Consider the following 22,943-nt stretch of genomic DNA (forward strand, 5'->3'; position numbering starts at 1 on the left):
GAAAATGACTCTTCTTGAGTTACAGGGCCTGTAAAACTGAGTAACTCAGAAAATACTGAAGAGGAACACAGGAGAAAATGATACAAAAGTAAACAGCAATAGAAATTGTGTTGAGCTGAGCATGACCTTTGGAAGAGAGGGAAGATTCTGCATATCAAGAAAATCTCATCCCAGGCCTCTCTGAAAGATTAAAATGATTTCAATATTTCCCCATATATTTAACACAAACAGGTATAGCTTGCTCTGACAAAACGTCACATTTCCTACTTAGGTGCCATTATGCAGAGACAGAGCATCAAGTTTATATTGGCTGCTCAAAGTCATTCTTAAAGACCAAGAACAAGTGCTGAATCTAATGACTGGAAATGCTTGGATGCCAGAGAGCCTTTTCTTGCAAACATTTCTTTGAGCTTATAGTTTCTCTCAAAGAATGGGAAAGCACTATTATAAATATTTCTCATTCAAACATTAATGAGGGAGCAAAGTCATTCACCTTTTGCGAACTGCAGTATCTGTTTAGATGTCATTTATCAGCCGTTCAATGGAAAGGATAGGCAAAAGCAGAGAGAAATATTTCTGAGTCCAGCGATTTCTCGATGAGAAAGAAGTATTCCTCTATGTAATACTTCATATCTAATTAACATCACAGAATACAACTATTTTACCAATTAGTATTAAATTTAACATATAAAATATCAGCTTCCAAAATATTGTGAAATTGTTAAGAGTAGGTTATCCTAAATATAATAAGTAAAAGCAGTATAAATACAAATTTGCCAACATTAAATTCGTGGGAAGCGTTTCTGTACCTTCCGAAGCAATTTTGAGTCATAAGCGTTACTAATTTTTTTATCCATATTTTTTGCTGTAATAAACCAGTGACACTTACATACTACAGTATAGAACAATATGGCTGTCCTTTTTTTCCTCAGTGTGTATCTAAAATGCAAGAAGCAATATTCAAAGAAAAGTATATTATTTGAAAACATTCATGCTTGAAATAAAATGCTGGTTTACCAGAAATTTCCAAAAGAAAAAATGAAGAAAAATGAGGAAAATTTAAATTCTGTTTTTGTTTTTTTGTGCATACCATCAGTCTGTTCCAACAACTTGCAAGTAGCAACTTTAAACCTCTTATTCCTTCTTTGTTATCCTGCAAAGACCTTGCGTCTTTCCACTATTTCACGCTGAGCACAAGCACATAGATGGCACCAGATTCGATCCATTTTGTTGCATTTTGAAGTTAAAAAAGAAGGTTAAAAAAATGCCCTACTTTAGTATGACTGGCTGGTTGTAATATATTTTACAAGTTTGAAACCAAAAAATTGTCTGCTTTCAAGTTATTGCTTAAAATTGTCTCAGGCTACAGGTTTTGAGGTCACATTATTAATTTTCTCATATTTATGATCTCGACACATTTTAAATTTAATCTTTTGTGAAGAATAATTTGTCCCTACCTTGAGCTGTGTTTGTGCTAGGCTGTAAGATCAGGCGGTGACCCAGCGGAATCAATGGGGACGTTAAAGAGACTACAGAAACTGGTTTGGACCAAGAAAGCCAGGGTGCCGAGTCTGAATGAGATAAAACCCACATTAATAAACCTCGGTAAGTAAGAAGTCAAAAAGCTGCCAAAAATTCTTTGAGAAAGAATTTGAGTAGCATATATAAAATGAAGGCCATTTTGATAAGGTCTTAAAAATAACCATTAAATCTTCAGGGTTTTTAAATTAGAAATTTATTTGTGAAACAGATATCCTTACCCTATTCCTGAATTTTGTTTTATATACCATATCTCCTTCCCTTCAAGACAAGACTCGGGGATAGCGTGGGAGAACGAGATAATAAGGGTCCTAATTGTTCATTATTCCCATTCTTTGGCCACAGGAAACAGTATTTTTCAATTTTTATGTGAGTGCAGCAAAATGGCATGTCATGACATGCAACTTTGAAGTTCATTTATTTATTCACAATTACATGCTATTAATCATAATCTTTGGTTTACATCAATGAAACATTTGAACTGAAGGAGATTCTGTGAGGGGGTATAGCTCAGGGGTAGAGCATTTGACTGAAAGAGATTCTGTGATATGGTATAATTTCCATACATGGGTCACATGTATTTCTATTTTCTGTAATTGTTTTATATATTCCTAGAAATTTCATCAGACCCTTCACCACATGTAATAATATAGGTCTCACTAATCAACTCCATAGTATTAAAGTAGTATTAAAGATATACTTTCTTTTTGTTCTCTCAGTCTTGTTCTTCCTTTTCCAAAGTATTTCACTATGAGAAACACTTTATGCATAAATCTATTTATAGACTGATATCAGAAAAAAATTAGAATACCAGTGGTATTTCAGCCCATGTCCACTGAGATTTCATTTTTTATTTACGTACAGGGAATAATTCATTTACTTTCTTATGATGCTCTCTATACACATTATTTCCAAAAATAAAAAAAAAAAACTTAAGAATACAAGCACACTAGGACACCTGGGTGGCTCAGTTGGTTAAGCATCCAATCACTGATTTTGGCTCAGGTCATGATCTCATGGTTTGTGCAATCAAGCCCCATGTTGGACTCCACACTGACAGCACAGAGTCTGCTTGGGATTCTCTCTATCCTTCTCTGCCTCTGACCCTCCCCTCGCTCTCTCTCAAAATAAATAAATAAACATTAAAAAAAGAATGCAAGCAGACCATACCATGTTTCTATGATATGGGGAATTTTTTAGTTTGTAATTTTTCTAAAATATCTTTTAGTATACTATTTGCATGTGGCTTTCAGTCAGTGTAGCCGACTATATATAATCGTTATATACAGCTTCAAAATCTTTTAGGTCAATCTGTTCTTACAAAACAAATCATTTACTATACAAAGGATTACTCTGTAAAGAATTGCAATTTAAATTATTTTGTGAAGGTAAATGAATTCCTGGTTTGCCCTGTGATGTTCATTCATTTCTACTATATCAAAGGAAGTATAAAATCCATATTATATTCTTAACTGATTTTTCTTTGTAATTCAGAAGATGAAGATGAAACTTTAATTTCCTGTATGAAATTAACCAAATCCCAAGAAAAGAAAATTAGTAATGTTAGCACAAGGGGAAAGGAAGAAATGGAGAGGAGATTGGATTCTATTTCTGCATCACTGGTTAGATCCAGCATTTCCACTGGAGGCAATATGGCAGAAATGTTATCACACAATGAAGGTGAAGTTCAGATGTGGAACAGCTGGAAGCTTTTTCCAGAAACCCCTCTCTGGACATGTGTTGATTTTCAAATTGCCCAAGTTGGACCCTGGAACGACTGTTTGCGCTGCACTCACCACCCACAATTTAAGTCTTCTTGTACAGATATGGATCTCCCACATTCTTGGGTAAGTTTGTAAACTGAGGAAATGCACTGTCTCATCTCGATGTTTGTACCAGCAAGAAAGAAACAGATAATAAAAGTGCTAATCAGTCAACTGTATCAGTGTCAGGAAAAGTTACCAAAACTAGAGTTGTCTTTCCAGAAAGCATTGCAGCTCTTGTGACTTTTGCTATCACGTTACTATAGTGTGTATATATATTCCTTGTGTTCAAATAAACTACTGCACGATATTTTTGAGATAATTTTTTTTAGTTGAAAGAAAACTTTGGATGTTGATTCAGCTCAAGAAGGTGTGGATTGAATTGTCTAAATCACTGCTGTGGTCATGAAGTTTCTGTGACAAATAATAGCTAATTTAAATGAGGATTTTCTATGTGCCTGCCATTCCCCTAAGCCCTTCATTCTTTTATTTAAATCTCACAACAATCCTGTAAGGTAGGGAATGTTATTTTAATGCTAATTCCCCCATTTTATAATTGAGACAAATGAGACACAAAAAGATAGCAATAGGTACAGTGTCACAGAGCCAACAAAAGTGGAACCAAGATCAATCATACACTGAGGATCCTGCTTTTAGCTAATAATAGTGTTTCCCATCTACTGAACTAGGCCCTAAGGCTATATGGTACAAAAGAAAGAGTGTGGACTCTGGAGTTACAGAAATTTGGGTTTGGATCCAAGCTCTTCTATTTGTTTAGCTTAGGCAAAATATTAAAACATGTTCATCTTAATTGTATCAACTGTAAAATGGAAGTAGTAATATTAAATTCATGAGGTAATTAGGAAACTGAAATTAAATAGTACAAATATTCTAGCACTTAAGAGCAATTTTTTTTCACCTTGGTTATAAGTTACTAAAGGCACGTGTTATATACTTTTATTTCTCTACAGTTCATGGTCATTTGAGCTTGTAGGGAGTGAATGGAACAACTTTGTGAATGCAGGAACCCTACTCTACACCACTCGGCTTTAAGAATCAGTCTCTCATTAGAGGCTGTATTTCATGGTGCATTAGTGCTCTCTGAAGAGGCTTGGAGTCTTTTTCCTCTTCTAAGATTTGTGTATTAAGTTAGGTCTTTGCAGACTAGTGCTAAAGTAATCTGTGTTCAAAGTACCACATTAAATATTACAGGTGTCTAATAGCAGACTCAGAACTGATAAAACTGTCCAACATCAATTATTTTTAGGAATGTCTCTCCCCATTCCTTACTCTTCATCTTCTGCTGTGGGGCTTCTGGGCTTTGCAAGCTTCCTCCCGGAGCACTTTCTCGGAGAGCAGCTGATAATATAATTAGGATCTACTTCTGAAGACTCCCCCTGACAGCTTTAGAATCAGGATCAAGAATAAGGACTACTCGGCAAGTAGCAAAGCTGGTGTATAAAAATCTAAATTCAAATATTCAGAGCTTCTTTCAAGAATAACATCTGGATTCCTTAACTTGGCGTTTCTGGATTTTAGCAGTCTGACCTCAGTCTAACTTCTCAACTTGATCTAAAGCTTCCTTATGGAAAACTTGTGCTGGACTGCCAAACTGAATGATCTGCTTCTTCCTAATGACTGTCTCGCTCTTTCCTGCCTCTTTATCTTTGTGTTTACGTATCAGCCTCTGCCTAGCGTGCTATTCTTGCCGTTAACCATTACCCTATCCCTCCGATTACTTTGTCCTTTAGAAATGCTACCTGGGTCGTGCCAGATAAAAATAATTGCTTCTTCCTTTGAACTTTTAGGGAACTTAAAGGCATTTTTCTTTCATTATATATTTTTAAAACACATATTGGCATCACTTGTATCAGTTCACAATATTAGACACTAGGGAATACAGAGCCAAATGATACATACACTGCCCCTGTCTTCATGGACCTTACTGAGTACTACTCTATGGTAGAATTAGTTGGGCATCTGTTTATTTCCTATAAATACTTGTCTTTGTATGGTCTCTAATCCCTAGAGTATTATGGGAACTCAATAAATACTTGAGTAGCATTTCCTCACTAAATAAATGGAGTTTTAGAAACCAACAGACTTTATTTCCATAGATCTACATGGAACATTTATCCTTATTCTTTTAACTATTCTCATATTAATCCAATCTATATAAACTCAGTTATCATGCGTATGTGTTTGTGAATGTGCGTATAGATCTAAGTATATATACGTAGTAGCATTTTTCTTTTCTTTTTGGTAGTTTTGTCTATTATAGTTCATACCTAAATGATTAAGTAAACGAGTCTTATCTGCAGAAGGTCAAACATATCTACAGAATACACACAATTTCAGATGATAACATTCAGCATTTGTGACAGGAAAACCTCTCTGGATTTGGAGAAAGGGTTCAAGAACATGTTAGAGTTAAATTGGTTTGGTAAACTTAATGAGACCACTTACACTCAGGGATTTGAGACATAGAATGAAAGGAGTTGGATGAGTGCAAATTATTATTTTTATATTCTACAATATATTCTATAATAATACCAACGAAAAAATACCCAGTTTCATTTTAGCATAGCTGGTATTTTTTTCTGTAGTAATTGCAGGGTTATTACTTGGGTTATACTTTAACTTTCATTCTATAGAAAGTACAGAAGGCAAATAGTGTTGAGGGAAAAGTTTTGCTTCTGAAATGAGTGTTACTTACCATCAATGACAAGTAGTTAGAGGTGACATTTTTGCAATTTTAAAGGGTAAAAGTATGACCATATTAAAAAAAAATATGTACCAACATATACAGACATGCTGGAGCTGAGCCAAACCCCCACATTTCAAGGGAAATAAACCAATCCACAAAGACTCTAGTTTCCCCTTAACTTCAAATATTTCAGCAATAGTAGATTCCTTTGATGCCATTATCAAAGCAGAGTTTTCAGGTGGCCTGAAACTGACTTGTCTTGCAGAAAGTTTTTATTCACCCTAGTCTGATTCTCGACTAAGCCCTGCGGGCTCATACTCTCAAAGTTGGTTCTGATAGAACTGGGTTTAACACCGGTTCTGACATCGCCTGCAGAGTGAGCTTAGGCAAATTCTCTACCCTCTTTAACCCACTAATTCCAGTTCTGTGCATTGCTTTCCAACTCTGCTCATCCCCTTTCTTCTGAGTGAATTTGTGTGTGCTGAAAACACCCATTTGTAAACCAAGATTATTGATGTCTATCATGCAAGGCTGTTGGGGGAGATTAAAGAAAATGGTGCCAAGACTCAGTTGATAGCCGATAATATTTATACCCAAACCAAAGAATCTAGAGGCTTGTGCTAGACTTGGAAAGAAGCAACATTTTATTCACTTGAGATGCCATAAACAAACTGAAGCCAGACAGGGAAATGTATTATTTGTGAAGGGCTTTTCACAGTAGTCAACAGGAGAGGAACGAGACATACACAGATATTTAACGCACAGTTTAGTTGTTTGCAAGGTCTGTGGGATCTGGGGCGTGGGGAAAGATATGTGATTATGGAATTGATATAAACTGAGAAGGGTAACGCCAGATTTATGAAAGTGTATACTCCACAAGAAAAGTGTGAAGAGAAAAACTACTTAAGGATGCAGAGCTCTTTTTTTCATATCCGAGATGAGTGGTGTAGAGAGGGGGTTTCAGATGGCTTTAAGAAAGGTAATAGTGAAGGTAGCCAAAAATAATATTTGAAGCCAAGTGTTTACAATCAATTTACAAGAAGAGTGATTGAAGGGTACTTACAGCGTAGCTCTGCATGCTAAGAGCTTGAAAAATCTTAACAAAAGAGGGAAGTGAGTCAGAGAATTGGTCGGGAAGAAGAGCAAGAAAGAAAGAAAATTTGTGTGTTGCAGAGGAGGTGAGGCCTTCCTTGAATACGATGTCATGATAATAGCAAACGTATTTTTCAAAATCTGGGATAATTTTTCAGATTTATAAGAGAGATAAATTATTTTTATAATATTAAGAAATGGAAGTAATCTTGACATGAAAAGGGGGAGCAGATATGCATTTCTCCCTTGATATTCCAAACTATTTTATAAAAATAGAATGATATATTTAAAAAGTGATAATAGCAAAAGCTCTTTCAGGAAGGAGGAAAGTAAAGGCCTGAAGGAACAGAACAGAGACTCAGAGCACAGGATCATTCAAGTGCAGTGTGGATCGAAAAATAATAGTGAGAATTGCATAAAAATCGAAGAAAAATGAGTAACGTTTATATACAGAATCTCAGGGTGAGAAAATAAACAGAGTTCTACTTAAAGCATCTTAAGGCACATAAGAAGAAGACGAGAAAAGTAGAGATCTGAGGTCTTCTTGGAGTCCTATGAGAACCCGTCAAAACTGTGCCAGAACAGAAAGTGTGGATAATGGAAAATTTCTTTATGGAACCGTTTCAGCGAGAGGAACAGGATGTCTGCTGATGCTCGCCGAGAAGTAAAGGAACAACATGTCTTACAATTAATCGTTCAAATGGGAAGTAATGTATGCTCTCATTATTGACAAGGGGGAATGATCTTGGGACCCACAGACCCACTGCTAAGTTGGTATAAGAGTTTTTATACTGACCAAGAAAACTGATCTGTGAGAGAAAAGTGACCAGTATATGCTATTTTTGCGTGTCTAATTTCTCTTTTCTCAGCCTTGGCAATCTCTCCCAGTCTCTCTGACCAGAGTCTACTTCCTTCAGTCAAAATGACACGTCACTACCAGTGTAATCTACCAGATGAATTTACTTGACTACCTGATTAACGATTCTAAAGCTCAAATCTAATGTTACTGCACCCCTCGCAAACCTTTAAATATCTTCTCAACACCTACAGGATTAAATGCAAACTCATTCACCTAATCTGCCTTAACTAGAACCCCACAAATCTCTTTCACACACATACTCTGCTATCAACAAGGTGATACCACCCTTTTGCCAAAGACTGATTTTTCTCCATCTTCCTAGCTTTATTTATACTGTTTCCCCGTTTAGTCCTTCCTTTCTTCTCTACCTATTTGATGAATAGTATGGAAGTTTAGAAGTGTTGATGGATAAGTAAGAATCCATGGTGTACACTTTGAAGAAAAAAATATGGATATGGAAAGGAATGAAGATTGAGACGACCAGTAAAAAGAAAGGAAACACACGGTTTAGGGGGGAAAAAGGCAGCATTAATTTCAGAGATTCTATTATTTTCTTTGTCCGTTAGTGATGTGAGACTCCTACCAAAAAGTCTCTGTGGTCCCACTGAATAACGCAGGCAAAGAAGACTGCTCACGAATCCACCCAGAGGGAGGCAGGCTATGAACCATCTATGCATAATTTCTCATAGTTTCATGCCCCTGTGTTCAACTGTGACAACAAAAACCGTTTAACTTTTATCTGCTGACATTGGAATTACAGTAGTCTGGAAAGAGAATATGATTCAATGAGTAGATTTGGACAATTTTGAAAGGGAAGGCAAAGTAAATAATCTGTACTGAGAAAATCAAAAGGAAAAATAGAAAAATGTGATACCAAAATACCAAAAGATATCTATATTTACTATACTCTGCACTGAAATTGATGAACCTGAGCATTGAGATTCTAAAAATAATTTTAAAAGCCTAAATAAACAAGAATAAATTAGTTAATGACAAATATTTTACATGACAAATTTTTAACTGTAGCCAATATGATGTTTGGTGGCAGGAGAATTAACATTTACCCAAGAGAAGAATGTGAAAACTAGGAGATGCTGTAACAGCTTATTGATTTGTTTTTTCCTTCATTCATCGATTCATTCACTCGTTAGCAAATTCTCGTTAAGTGCCTCATGAGGCTATGAATGTATGAGCTTAGAAGTGTGTATGTGGGGTAGCCAATCTACTATTTCATATTTATAATGAGAGTTTATGGGTTAAAAGGAAAAGTTAAAAAGGAACAGAATCACACAATCCTTGGTGTGAAAATACACTAGGATGGAAAACACACTGCAGTAATTGTATATAAAACAATCCAGGAAAAGAACTTGTGAGACATGTAAACAAATTTTCCATTAATAAAAAAAGAGATTATAGAAGAAACAAATCATGAGACATTGTAACAGTACAAGGTATCAGGTTAATGGAAATGTTTTAGGTTGAGTTTGAGGGAAGTAAGTTGTAAGTGTGTATAAAATTTTTGAATGTCTTTTCTAATAAAATTGTGTATAACAAAAAAATATTAAATGAGAAAATGTAATTGCTCTGTGTGAAGTAGTATTCTACAAGTCCAGGGTAACCAGCGATATCACTAAGTTAGACTTTTGAGGCAGAACAAGGTAGAATGAAAACCAGCCTAATTATTTGGGTTGGTGTATGGCTTTTCCCAGTTACACAAACCTCATGCATATCAGTGAGAATAAGAGACATGTGATCTAGTTCTAAAACTGTTACAGAAGCAAAGAATCCTTCTCCTTCATGTATCACCCTAAGATTTTCCCCCACTTTTCTCTTGGTTTTTGTTTTTGTTTTTGTTTTCACTGTGTGCTTGTTTATCAAATGCATCAAATTAGGGAGAAAGTTGATTCGTACTCCTCACAAGAAAATCTTTTTAAAGTCATCATAAAATATTTGTCGTTTGAAATGGCTCTTGTGATAATGGAAGGGGATCCACGATGGTCAATTATAACTACATTTTGGTTTCCACAAGAAAGTTGAAATTTGTTTCACTGGATCTTCAAATGGAAGGAGGACAAAGAGCATCAATCTGAAGAGAGGATCCAATGATACTCACTGGCCTTGGGAGACCTAAATGTCCTTCTTTTCTTTTTTTTTTAAGTTTACTCATTTATTTTGAAACAGAGAGGAGAGGGAGGGGCTGAGAGAGAGAGAGAGAGAGAGAGAGAGAGAGAGAGTATCCCGAGCAGACTTCATGCTGTCAGTGCAGAACTCACTGGGGGGCTTGATCCCATCAACTGTGAGATCATGACCTGAGCCACAATCGAGAGTCAGATGCTTAACCAACTGAGCCACCCAGGCACCCCTAAATAACATTCTTAATTAGAGCCTGATTATTTTGCATGGTTCAAAAGAACAAAGAAATCACTAAATCTGGACATCAACCTTTGAGAGTAAAGCCTGACTATTAGAACATTGTATATAATATAATGAGCCTTGGAAAGCACTCTAAATGTTGGTAGATTTTCTTTTGTGGAAGAGAAAGAAGTACTTAAACTTTTGCTAAGCAAGCTAAAGACCGAAGTCATACTCTGAGTGTGTAGCATGGTGTGTTGGAGGCCATGTTACACATCAAAGGAGCACAGGTTGAAGCCAGGAGAGTCACATGTGAGTTCAACTCTGTCACTTAATAGAATCACTGTAAGTCAGATTGCTTAATCTCCATCTTTGCTTAATCCCTCATCTTTAGAATGAGGGAGGACTAACAATTATTTTTAAGGTCTTATTTAATTTTATGTTCAATGTTTGGGACTATGAGGACACACCGAGGATGATGAATTCTATATACAGAAAGATTAGTGAGTAGATTTTCTCTCAGGTGTTTAATTTTTTTTTACTTTATTTATTTATTTTTATTTTTTTTCAATATATGAAATTTATTGTCAAATTGGTTTCCATACAACACCCAGTGCTCATCCCAAAAGGTGCCCTCCTCAATACCTATCACCCACCCTACCCACCCTCCCACCCCCCCATCAACCCTCAGTTTGTTCTCAGTTTTTAAGTATTTATTTTTAAAGAGAGAGAGAGAGAGAGAGAGAGAGAGAGAGAGCAGGGGAAGGGCAAAGAGAGGGGGAGAGAGAGGATCCCAAGCAGGTTCTGAATGTCAGCAGAGTCCAATGTGGGGCTTGAACTCATGAACTGTGAGATCATGACTGAGCCAAAACCAAGAGTAGGACACTTAACAGACTGAGCCACCCAGGTGCCCGTCTCTCAGCTTTTTAAAAGCAGCTCTTTTCTCACTCTTCAGATGACCACTACTGACCTTATTTCTACCATTTTTTTTCTTTTACATAAGTTATTTTAGGTTTGGGTTTTGGTTTTTGGTTTTTTATTTTTCCTGTCCAACTGTGCTTCCTCTGTCCCTGCTACTTCCTTTCTCCCTCATGTTCTGAACCAGCAACTGTGTATATGAATATTGACTTCCCTTGGGATATAGCCATGAAATCTTCATGGACCAAAATGTCTACATTTCCATTCTCAGAAGCCAAGAAGGCTTCTGCCACTCACAAAGAACAGCTTCTAAATATCCTTTTGAATATAATTTCAGAGGACTGAATTCTGCTTTGAAAAATGGGTGGGTGATTAAGTAAGATTGTAGAGAGGAGGAGAAAAGCAGGGGCTATGCGGGTTAAAGAGTGCCGGGTTGGAGTGAGACATCCTCTTTAGTCACCATCACCCACCACATACACGCACACACACGCACTAAGTGCCACCTTGAGTACTGTGTGCCTTGAGATCTTGTTCTGACCATGCAGACATGTCAGTATAATGATGATCATGGCTTCCGTTGACTTAGCACTTGAACGTGTTTCAGGAGCTTTTATACAGGCTATCTTGGTGTCATGATTCAGTAAGGTGGTGTTATTACCCCCATGTTTATGATAAAAATCTGAAGCACAAAGAGGTTAAATAATTTGTGCAATGTAATAGTAGGTGGCAGAGCTGGATTTTAAGCTCAAATCTATAAGAATCAAAAGTTTACTGCAAAGATCATGGCTTTGTAGCATTTGAGACCAGGCTAGCAACTTACCTGTGTCATTTGTAAAAACGAAGACATTAGTTCCTACCTTGCAGTATAAAAATGAAATGATCCATGTGAAAGTGTCAATTCAAGGTAGGGGCTTAATAGCTTAATAAATAGAGTCTCAGCCTTCAAGGTACAATATAACTTTTCCCATATTTTATCTTATACTCGCTCTATGAATTAGGCAAAACTTTATTGCCATTTTACACATGGAGACATTGAGGCACAAGAAAGATTAAGTGAATTACCTGAGGTTCCACAGCAGACGATGGCAGATACTAAACATCATCCTCCTAAGTCTCAGTCCAGACTTTTCCTACAACTAAGTTGTCTTTAAGTAGTTTTTATTTTTCAGCAGAAAGGGAAATAAATATGCCTGTAAAGGGGAAGGATACAGAGTAGAAATTCCATGAATGTTGGAGCCAAATAAGCTTTGTCTTCAAATCGTATCCTCAAAGCCTACTGTGTGACTAAGCCAGTTGATTTCTCTGAGTTTCAGTTTCTTATCTATTAAATAGACATAACGAAGATTTCTTTGTGAATTGCCCATAAAGTGTTTAACTGTACCTGATACCCAGTTGGAACTTAATGAAGAAAGGCTACTATTTTTAGTGGAAATTATTACTATTTAATTATAATTTACAATTCTGCATTTATAATTATCCTTCACTCAATGAACACAACATAACGTCTAAGACATCTGGTATTGTGCTGGGTTGTGGGGCCACAAAGATGACTAAGACACGTACTTTGCATTAGCATCTCACCATCAATAATTCCCTGCAACATCATATCATATGAGACAATGTTGTATTAAATGTACATTACTAGTTTTCACTTATTTTTAAGATTTTTTTTACACAGTTTGCCCGATTTTCTCCCTGGGGATAAGAAAGCCAGAACTGCCTAGCTCAAATATACACAGTATGTGTAGGGTGAGGCTCTGCTTTTAGCTTCCTGGGGTTCCTCTAGTATCTTCATGCTTGTGATTCTCTGAAGCATGCAGACAAAAAGAAGGTGGGGCTGTGGTATGTGCTGGGCTGACCACTGCGCTTTCTGGACTCCTCAAATTATCACTGTATTAGCAGCATGTTCCTTATGTAAAATTATTTTAGCCTTTCAAGGCTCCTTTCCTGTATTTATCATAGCCATATCACATATGCATTTTATGATATTTATTTCACAGTCAGACTATAACTCTCAGGCATAACTCACCTTTTTTAAAGAAGAGAATGAAAAATGAAAGCAAGAAATTGATGCTCTCTCTCCTTCCTAGGAAGTTGTAAAGCAACTGTTGAATTCACTCTAAGAACCCATATGAACATTCAGTGTAAGATCTTTGTGATCAGTGTAAGGTCTCATGGTTCCTAGCTATTAAATATAACTATGCTGATAAATAATTGGATTAGAAATATGGCCTTATTGCAGCTCATCTTAAGCCCAACCCAAACTGAAGCCCACATCTCATTCGTAAAAAGGGATTTTCAGCCAGGGCAGAAAATGAATGAAGTTCAAGAAGTCATTTACTCATTCACTGAACAAATTTGTTTTTGGAATATTTACATTGTTTCGGAATATTTACATTAGGGAGGATAAACTGTTGGGCAGAAACAGGCACTATGAACCTCACAGTCCAAGAAGAGACAAAGATATAATCACACAAATAAGGATGAAATTAGACCTTTGATGACAGCTAGGAGAGCTCTGTGGTTCTGTGGAGGCCTACAAGAAGCAGATTGGATCTAGTCAAGGAGTCAGGAAAAACTTACAGGGATAATGATGACTGAACTCAAACCTGATGAAAACAGTGGAGGTTAATTAGCCAAAGCTAGGGAGAATGAGATAATGGTCAGAACATCTGGGAGAGAGCAAGGAGATGTGGTACAAGGTAAGTTTGAGGAACGAGTCACTTATGGTTTGATAGGTTATCCTAAGTTTTGTTGTCTGTCCCTTAAAAACATTGGGAAGCTACACAAGAAGTGTTTTAAGCCAATGGCTTAGGGTCTGTTTTTGTTGTTTGTTTGTTCCTTAGCTGTTGAAGGTGTGAGATATGGGCTTAAGTTTATATTTCTAAAAGATCACTCTCCATAGTGACGAAACCTCGACTGAAGGGGAAAATTGATGCAAGATGACGGTGGCTTGAACTCTGGTGGTAGAAAGAAGAAGAGATTAATGAAAAGCTCTCAGGCTTGTAGACTTACGTTCCTAGTGCACACCTTTCTCCAGAGGAAAGAAACATCGGTTTTGAAAGTCATTTTTTGTGATGCAAACCGAAAAGCCCCATTCATTTTAGGACATATGGTCACAGATGACAGCAGAGAAGTGACACGGTGACATGACTGCACATTCCAAATCTGTGCTTTAATTTTTAAAACTTAGAAGCTCAGAGCCACCACAGTGACTTAATGGAATCATTACCAACGGATAAGGAAATGTCATCCATTTGCTTCCCCTGATTCCACTTGGACATAGGCCATTGTTTCCACAAAGAGTGGCTTGGAGCCATGCAAGGTTTCAAGGGAAATTGGCCTTTCAGAGGGGCATACGAATAGATAATGCATATTGCCACCATAAAATCTCTAATGAATATTAAGGGTGGCTTTCATTTGTGGTGATTGAAAGGAACTCATAAATTCTCTCTCTAGGATGCGGGAATTTTTTCCTCCCTGTGGAGAGATTTAATGGATTTGCGGCATTCTGAATGATTTGGCAAGAAATCAGAGGTACCTGCGCAGTCACCCACAAAGGGCACTTAGTTTCTCGCATGTGATAGTCACCACCACAAAATATTTTCTGTAAGAACCCAGAATGATTGATGCAACCCACCGTAAGTCATGACAAGGTGTCACCTGAAAAACTGGAAAAAGAAGTGGTTAAAGACACCGCAGCTTTAAAAACAAATTTGACTTTTAGAGAAGGGTTATTTCCTTTTAGAAAAAAAAAAAGTTAGACCTGCCACCTGCAAGAAATTTAGATTAGTTGTTTGTGGCGAGAGCCATCATATTTTGAAGCCCCTGAGAGCTCCTACTGCTCTCTGTATGGAGTAGATTAAACTGCTCCCACACAATGATAAATATATCGCAAAAAGCCATAACAGGAATACAGTAAGTTGTAGCAGTTAATGGTACAACTTCCAGTTAAAACAATATTCTTAGGGTTTCTTTGGCCTGTTCCCATTTTATGCGTGCTATTTTTTGATAAGTTAATTTTTTTACATCTGCAGAATCAATATCTTTCAAAGCTTTACAGGATTGAAGAAGAGAATTAGAGGCATGAGTTCCAGGGAGTTTTGCTGGCTGTGTGGCCCTGGGTTAACAGGACACATTTTGAAAAGTGCAGAAATAATCTATAATAACAGCAGATGAGGATTAAGATTAAAAATATCATCAGGGGGCGCCTGGGTGGCGCAGTCGGTTAAGCGTCCGACTTCAGCCAGGTCACGATCTCGCGGTCCGTGAGTTCGAGCCCCGCGTCAAGCTCTGGGCTGATGGCTCGGAGCCTGGAGCCTGTTTCCGATTCTGTGTCTCCCTCTCTCTCTGCCCCTTGCCCGTTCATGCTCTGTCTCTCTCTGTCCCAAAAATAAATAAACGTTGAAAAAAAATTTAAAAAAAAATATCATCAGCTCTAAGTTTTCTGTACATGTGGAAGGAAAATGGGGGCATACTCAAAGCAGCAATTACCCAAAAGGTATTCAGATTTTACTATGGGATGTGGCAGATAGTCTCTTTTCACAAAAAGTAACTTTTTAATGCTTTTTAATGCTACATTTTCAGTACTTGAAGTCAAAAGAGTTCTGAGTAATTTCGTTTTGTTGGAGTAGTGTATTTCTTTGTGAGATGAATCAATGATCTTGCCTTTTCATTCCACGAATTAAATACTCTGAAGGAAGTTAACCTAAATATCCTGCATCCTATTTATATGAAGAAATTGTTACTATAATTTAAGGCCCTGGGTTCCTTTTTCGACGCTGGCTTGCAAAGCGTGACTCAGTGGGGAAATTTTTCTAAGTGGAGACTTAGTTCTCAATTAGGTTTCTCTTAGGTGGGAAACTTCTTCATTTGCGAAGAACAAAGATTCTGACTTGGAGGACAAGCCAGATAATATAGGTTATAATTTCCTTAGCTGTAAAATAAATGGATAAGACTAGGTAACCAGTAAGGGATCTTTCAGGGATAAATATTTATGAATCAACTTTGTGAAGGAATAAATAGCAGTTGAAGATCACATTAAGCCATTATCTTGGGGATAGGACTTAATTCCCATGAAAATATTCCTAAACTTAGAGCCTTACATTTTAAAAGTTACAATGGTGAAAACCTATTACCCAATTTTAAATAATTAGGCAAAGTGTAGTGTTCTAACTTGAGTATCTTGTCATTGCACACTTACTAGAACTCAATGCTGCTTGGATCTGAAAGGTTGGTATAGTTTCATTTTTGAGAGGGACTTAGAGAGCTCATTCTAGATGAGAATCAGAAACTCTTGGAAACCTGAAGGTTTGAAGGAGAGAAATGACATTGGAAGAAAGAATTGCAGCACATCTGATAATTCCAAATAAAATATCTATTTCACAGTTTTGCTAGAATACTGTTCTAAAACTGTTTCTGAATGTGTGGTTCCATGAACCAAAGGCATCAGAATCACCTAAGGCATTCATTACTAAGGTCTACCTATGCCAGACTTACTGAATTAGAATATCTAGGATGGACATTCTTTAATAAGCTCCACAGGCGATACTGTTATGCTCACCAAAGTTTGAGAATCACCTCTGAGTAGAAGAAAACCATTCATGATTCCCTGATTTTCCAATTTAATCTTCACTTCTCCAGAAAGTATTTTTGAAAAAAAAAATATATATATATATGTATTTATATAAAGTAGATAATTCAATTTTCTGAAAGAGTCAATAGGGCTCTGTGGATTAAGGAATTTCTACCCAAGTTCTGTTCCAGGGCCAAGCTGAACATTCAGTCAAAGTCTTCTGAATCCCATTCCTATAAGATAGTCATATCATCTTGTGGACCTCATGCTCAGAACACAGGAACATAATGCACCAGACAGCCCTTGGGAACTCTCAGTACTCAAAGCCCTTATGATCACCCTGCATGAAAGTATACAGAGCCTCTAATGGGTACACCTGATAAATCCCCAGAAGTAGTTTTGTGCTTTCCAAACTGACTTAGTTAAAACCCGTCAGAGAGTGTTTGGGGCTTTTGATAAATCACAGAGCAGAAAAGTCCCCAGATAAAGGATATAACAAACTGCCAGACCACTTAGCATACATCTTCCAGATTTTACAAAATGCTTTTGAATATAAATAACTCTTTGATTATGACATAATCATAATTTTCCTTAGTAACTTTGTAAGTAGAATCTGATTTTCTTAATTGGATCATTGCTCTGTTCTTTTGAGCTTAACATCCAAGTTGGATTAAAAACCATTTGCCCAAGTCATTTTTGTGACTTTCTTCAATTTATGGGGTGCCTCTTTTCTATGTAGCCTTTCTCAATCCTCTTTTCTGCCAACTCCTCCTTCGTATGGATGTTTTAGTGAGTTGCCTTCCTATGGTTCTAGTAGTCATGGAACTCTCTCCCAACACTTCTGTATGACCTAAGGCCCCTAACACAAAATTCTACCCAATCACTGAGGAGCAAAAGTCATCTCCTGTCAGAGGATTAAAGAAAATGTCCAGTATTATTATGCAACCCACTTACTTTAGTAAGTATTTCCAATCTCATTTGGTCTTAATCCCTAAGTCCTAAAATGTTTGAACCAAGCTGATGGGTTTGGAAGGGATATCGAGGCAGTGTGTGTATGTATATGTGATTATGTGTTTCCTTACATCAGATAACATTAACATAACTCAAAAAGAAACGTGAAAAAAGTTGTCTTTGATTCACCATGGCCAACCTTCTTCTGTCTTTATCTTTATTCCAAGCCCGTAAATTAGAAGTGGCATTATATGATGGTAGTCGTATATGATTCAATAGGGTTTTTCTTTTTTTATAATGTTCCTTTAAATGTCAGAATAGGTTGTGGGAAATGAGAATCATTGGTGTTAAATGGTAACAAAACTGATGATTTTGAAATATTTATGTTAAAAGGCTTTTTGAAACTGAGTACTTAGCTTCTGTAATGTGCTTTTCCTGACAGTCTGCACCCCTTGAATATCCATATTCACCACAATTAGTAAATTTGATGGCTGTATTTATTGTGCATTAATTCAGTTCTGATGAAAGTGGAGAAAAGTCTCCTTTGACTAAAATACAATTGAATTTAAAGTCAACCAAAGGAACCGCAGTGCAAATGTGGTTGCTGCCAACGAGTTGTCAACCAAAGCAATAGTCTGACCTTTGTAACTGGGAAAATTATTAGAACAGCTAGGTTATATCTTTATCAGTAACAAAAATAAGACTAATTAAAAAGTCAGTCTGCGCATATGTAATTGGAAGTGAATAAATTATGGTATGTCTCCGTTCTTTCCATTGTCTAGACATATGCCTCACTTCCCACCCTACTGACGGGGAGACATGCTACAATGGCTTGCCTTTTGAAATTAAACACATAAGCCAATCATCAATATTTATTAAACCCGTAGTATCCATAGAAAATTTTTGCATTTTTAGTGTGGCTAGCCTTGTACTTAGAAGTTTTATAGCATGGGATAAGGGGAAGGCATTAGACATTAATGGAAGGAATCCTGAGGTTAAATTTGGAATCCATGGCATACACAGTCACATTACTGTCACATTACATTTTGTTGAGCTCTTTACTTGCTTTAGAACTTTAATACTGTCTCTAAATTTCTCAGTATGGCTGCTGGTGTAAATGTCAATATGGTCAATAGAGGGTCAATAGTGGGGGATACTTTGAAGACTTCTGTAGGATACACATAGAGTAAAATGTGTTTTCTTGTTAGCTTTCCATGCCTCGTGGTGCATCCCTTCTGTTTTTCTCCCCTCACTTCTCAATTTCAGTAATGTCTCCAGTTGCATTTAAATCCCTTGGAAGCCTGCGCGCCAAATGGTGAGTTTGTGCTTCTTCAACTTCTCCTGGCTCGATTTTGAGCTTACCGTGCTCTGCCTTCAATTTCCTTCTGTAACTGATCCTGAAAAATACTCCACTGGGGTCTTAGGAGGAAGGGGTAGTGTAGCAAGGCCCAGGAAAAGAAGTGCAAAATAGAAAGTAGGGAAAGGAAATAGACCAGAAGGGACAGAGGACAAAGGTGAGGAGGTGGCCCATTCTGTAGTTATAAAACCAAGTTTTATATGCACAGCTAACTACCAAAGAAATGAGAGGTGTTGCTTTTGACGGGCAATCTTCTCCCTTAATTTGCTTCGAGTTTTATTTTGCATAAAGGGTTTGGCTCTGTAGTACAGTGGAGTCAGTCATGCCTGCGTTCAAATCTCTACTCCTTGTTAGCCTTTTGACTTTAGGCGAGTTAGCTGTTTTGTGCCTCAGGTTCCTCTTTATAAGTGAAGAGATAATAACAGTTTATAATATAATATAATTAATATAATATAATGTAATATAATATAATATAATATAATCTTAACAGTTGTTAAGATTAAATGAGATACAGTGACCTATAGCTGGGTATCAGTAAATATTTGCTCGCTTTATTCTTCCAAGACGTCACTCTTCTTGTCTCTTCTGTACTTTAATAACAAATTAGACTGAATATGTGAGTATGGGGCATTGTGGCTTTTTAACTTATAAACAATATTTCTCTGTCTATATATCCATATAACTCTTCTTTCAAGTCAGTGTTTTAGAGGCATCTAAATTCTTTTTAGATTATCTGGTTTAAAAGCAAATGCATGGGTTCAGAAATAGTAATTTTCTTCCTCCTGAACTCCAGGTAACATATGCAAATGAAACATTTTTTTCTTTAATGGAGATATTCTCTAGTGCTAGGTACATAGTAAGCACTAAAAAATGTATTTGGAGAAAGGAATGAAAAAAATGAATGAATACCAGTGGGTAAATGTATCTAACGTGACCACCCCATATAGATACAGGGTATTTTTTGTTTACTTTCATTTCCATTCTTAATTGTGCCTGTATCACTTGCTCAGCCTTTCCCTATTTAGGTATTTCAACCACTACTGGTACTGCCACAAATATTAATTACAGAGAGGTTACCACTTTTATCCACAGCCCCTCGCAGATATTCTAGATCTGTTTTTCCTTGGAGGAAATGTGTTTTACAGAATAAGAAACTATCGCGCAATACTGATTAAGGCTTCCAACTTCTCTAAAAAGTAATTTTGTAGGAATCACTAGGTACAGAACCCCCTGTTGTTTGTGTACCCACAGCTTGTGTACCCACTGAAGAAGCTTTGTGTACCCACAGCTTGTGTACCCACTGAAGAAGAAGTCGTGTGGCAACGGCACAGCACTATATTTGTCCCACAAGTGAAAAGACTCAGGCTCTAGATCACTGCTGCCATTAGCTATCTCTGTTTCCTTAACTTAAGGCTTTTCATCTTTCTGAGCCTTAACTTTCCCAAGGGAATATTATAATTTTTATGTCAGTGTTCAAGACATCCAAATACTAAGTTGCATACACAAGTGTTCTATGTTTATTTAGGAAGAGTCTTAATTTAACAGTCTCGTGATTTTTAAATTTATCATACTATGTACTTCGTGTTTAAAACAAAGGGAAGTCATGTTAAATTGCTCCTTCAATATAGTACAATCAGAAACATATGTACTTTACATGTTTGGTTATGCTATAAAATTAATATATATATTTTTAAGTAAGCTCCACACCCAATGTAGGGCTTGAACTCAACAACCCCAAGATCAAGAGTCACATGCTATACCAACCAAGCCAGCCATGCACCCCAAAATTAATATTTCTGTGACACCAATTATCATATTCAGTACGTGAAAGTTATTGAGACATGTTTTATATTCATCAAATTATTTACTCATATATGCAAGTACAACATGATGTGTCTCAGGAGATTATGATGAAATGGCAGAATGTGAATCAGAATGCCTTAACAGTGTCTTCTTGCTCTCTAGAGAATTCTATCCCTTTGGTAAAGATGTATCACTTGTAAAGCGTGTGTGTGTGTGTGCGTGTGTGTGTGTGTGTGCGTGTGCATTTACATTGCTTGAACTGAAAACATACTCAAGCCTTCTGTATTTATAATAGGATCTATTTAAACCATTTAAGATTAGAAATAGCTAAAGGGTATATAGCCTTAGAAGTGTCAGAGGTTTGAATGCCACCTACTCCAATTAAAAAGTCTGGCGCAGTCGGCTAAGCGTCCGACTTCAGCCAGGTCACGATCTCGCGGTCCGTGAGTTCGAGCCCCGCGTCGGGCTCTGGGCTGATGGCTCAGAGCCTGGAGCCTGTTTCCGATTCTGTGTCTCCCTCTCTCTCTGCCCCTCCCCCATTCATGCTCTGTCTCTCTCTGTCCCAAAAATAAATAAACGTTGAAAAAAAAATTTAAAAAAAAGTCATTTGTTGGGGCGCCTGGGTGGCTCAGTCGGTTAAGTGTCCGACTTCCGCTCAGGTCATGATCTCACGGTCCGTGAGTTCGAGCCCCGCGTCGGGCTCTGTGCTGACAGCTCAGAGCCTGGAGCCTGCTTGAGATTCTGTGTCTCCCTCTCTCTCTGACCCTCCCCTGTTCATGCTCTGTCTCTCTCTGTCTCAAAAATAAATAAACATTAAAAAAAATAAAAATAACATAAAAATAAAAAGTCATGTGTTTGTATCAAATTTGCCAATTATCACTGGAATTCATAATATTTCTAGGAAATACACTTAACAGAAACAACAGGTGTACTCCAGCATCCCTAGTATTGATCTTAGTGTATGTTTCTTCACAAGTTTTTACTTGCATAGGAAGGGACATTTCAAAATATGGATATAAATCAGTTTGTCCAATTAAGATAAAGATCAAAGAAAACCATTCTGGGAACTCAAATGGCTTGCTACTGGAAAATTAATTTTATTCATCTCATGGTTATGAGATTTTCAACTGAATTATATTTTTTATCAATATCAAAATATCAATATCAAAATCATTTAAAGTGTCTGTATCATCATATTAGTACTACTATCATTTTTCATTGTGACCTTCCCATCACTAAACAAGGTAGTCTGGCAGGATGAATTTCAAAGTGTGCCACTTCCTTATCACAGAGAGGAGAGCTTCGCTGTAACATTTTGAACCAAACTAAGAGAAGAAGAGTGACCTTTTCTCCATCCGTTTTGTTTGTTTCATAAATGAGGCAATCCTAAGTATAGTGGTCAAGAAGCTTTGGAAATTTTGCAGATTTTCTCCATTCCTCTTCTCCAGTCTACGCTCCACATTTCAGCCAGAGCTTTCTATCTAACACACATCTGGTTGGGTCACTCTCTTGTTTCGGCAATAGTTCTTCAGTAATTCCCACCCCATACAAATGTATCCTCTCATTATATTGAAATCTATACTCTTTAGTATGGCGTATTAGTTTCCAAGGCTGCCATAATAAAGCAGCACCAACTGGGTGGCTTAAAACATAGATATTTTACTGTCTCACCGTTCTGGAGGTCAGAAGCCACAAATCAAGGTGTTGACACAGCCATGCTGTCTCTGAAGCTTTTAGAAAAGGATTCTTCTGGGGCATCTGGGGGACTCAGCGGGTTAAGCATCCAACTCCTGATTTCAACTCAGGTCATGATCTCACAGTTTATGAGATTGAGTCCCACGTGGCTCTTTGCACTGACAGAACCAGAGCCTGCTTGGGGTTCTCTCTCTGTCTCTGTCTCTGTCTCTCTCTCTTCCTCTCTCTCTGCCCCCTCCCACTTTCTCTCTGTCTCTTTCAAAATAAATAAGTAAACTTAAGCAAAAAGAAGAAGAAAAGGAGAATTCTTCCTTGACTCTTCTAGCCTCTCA

The 22,943-nt window shown here is 37.1% G+C and overlaps 1 protein-coding gene across 3 annotated transcripts in view; it reads left to right on the forward strand.

Moving 5' to 3' along the window:
• SAMSN1 (SAM domain, SH3 domain and nuclear localization signals 1) overlaps positions 1-22,943 on the forward strand; it is a 140,141-nt gene that overhangs the window by 53,285 nt on the left and 63,913 nt on the right. For all 3 annotated transcript variants that reach the window (XM_019839502.3, XM_019839503.3, XM_019839504.3), the window contains 2 exons: positions 1,479-1,605; positions 3,034-3,386. In XM_019839502.3, the coding sequence (XP_019695061.3) occupies positions 1,479-1,605; positions 3,034-3,386 (480 nt within the window). The remainder of the gene's footprint in view (positions 1-1,478; positions 1,606-3,033; positions 3,387-22,943) is intronic.

The sequence above is a fragment of the Felis catus genome, chromosome C2 (assembly GCF_018350175.1).
Source record: "Felis catus isolate Fca126 chromosome C2, F.catus_Fca126_mat1.0, whole genome shotgun sequence".
Taxonomy (NCBI): Eukaryota; Metazoa; Chordata; class Mammalia; order Carnivora; family Felidae; genus Felis; species Felis catus.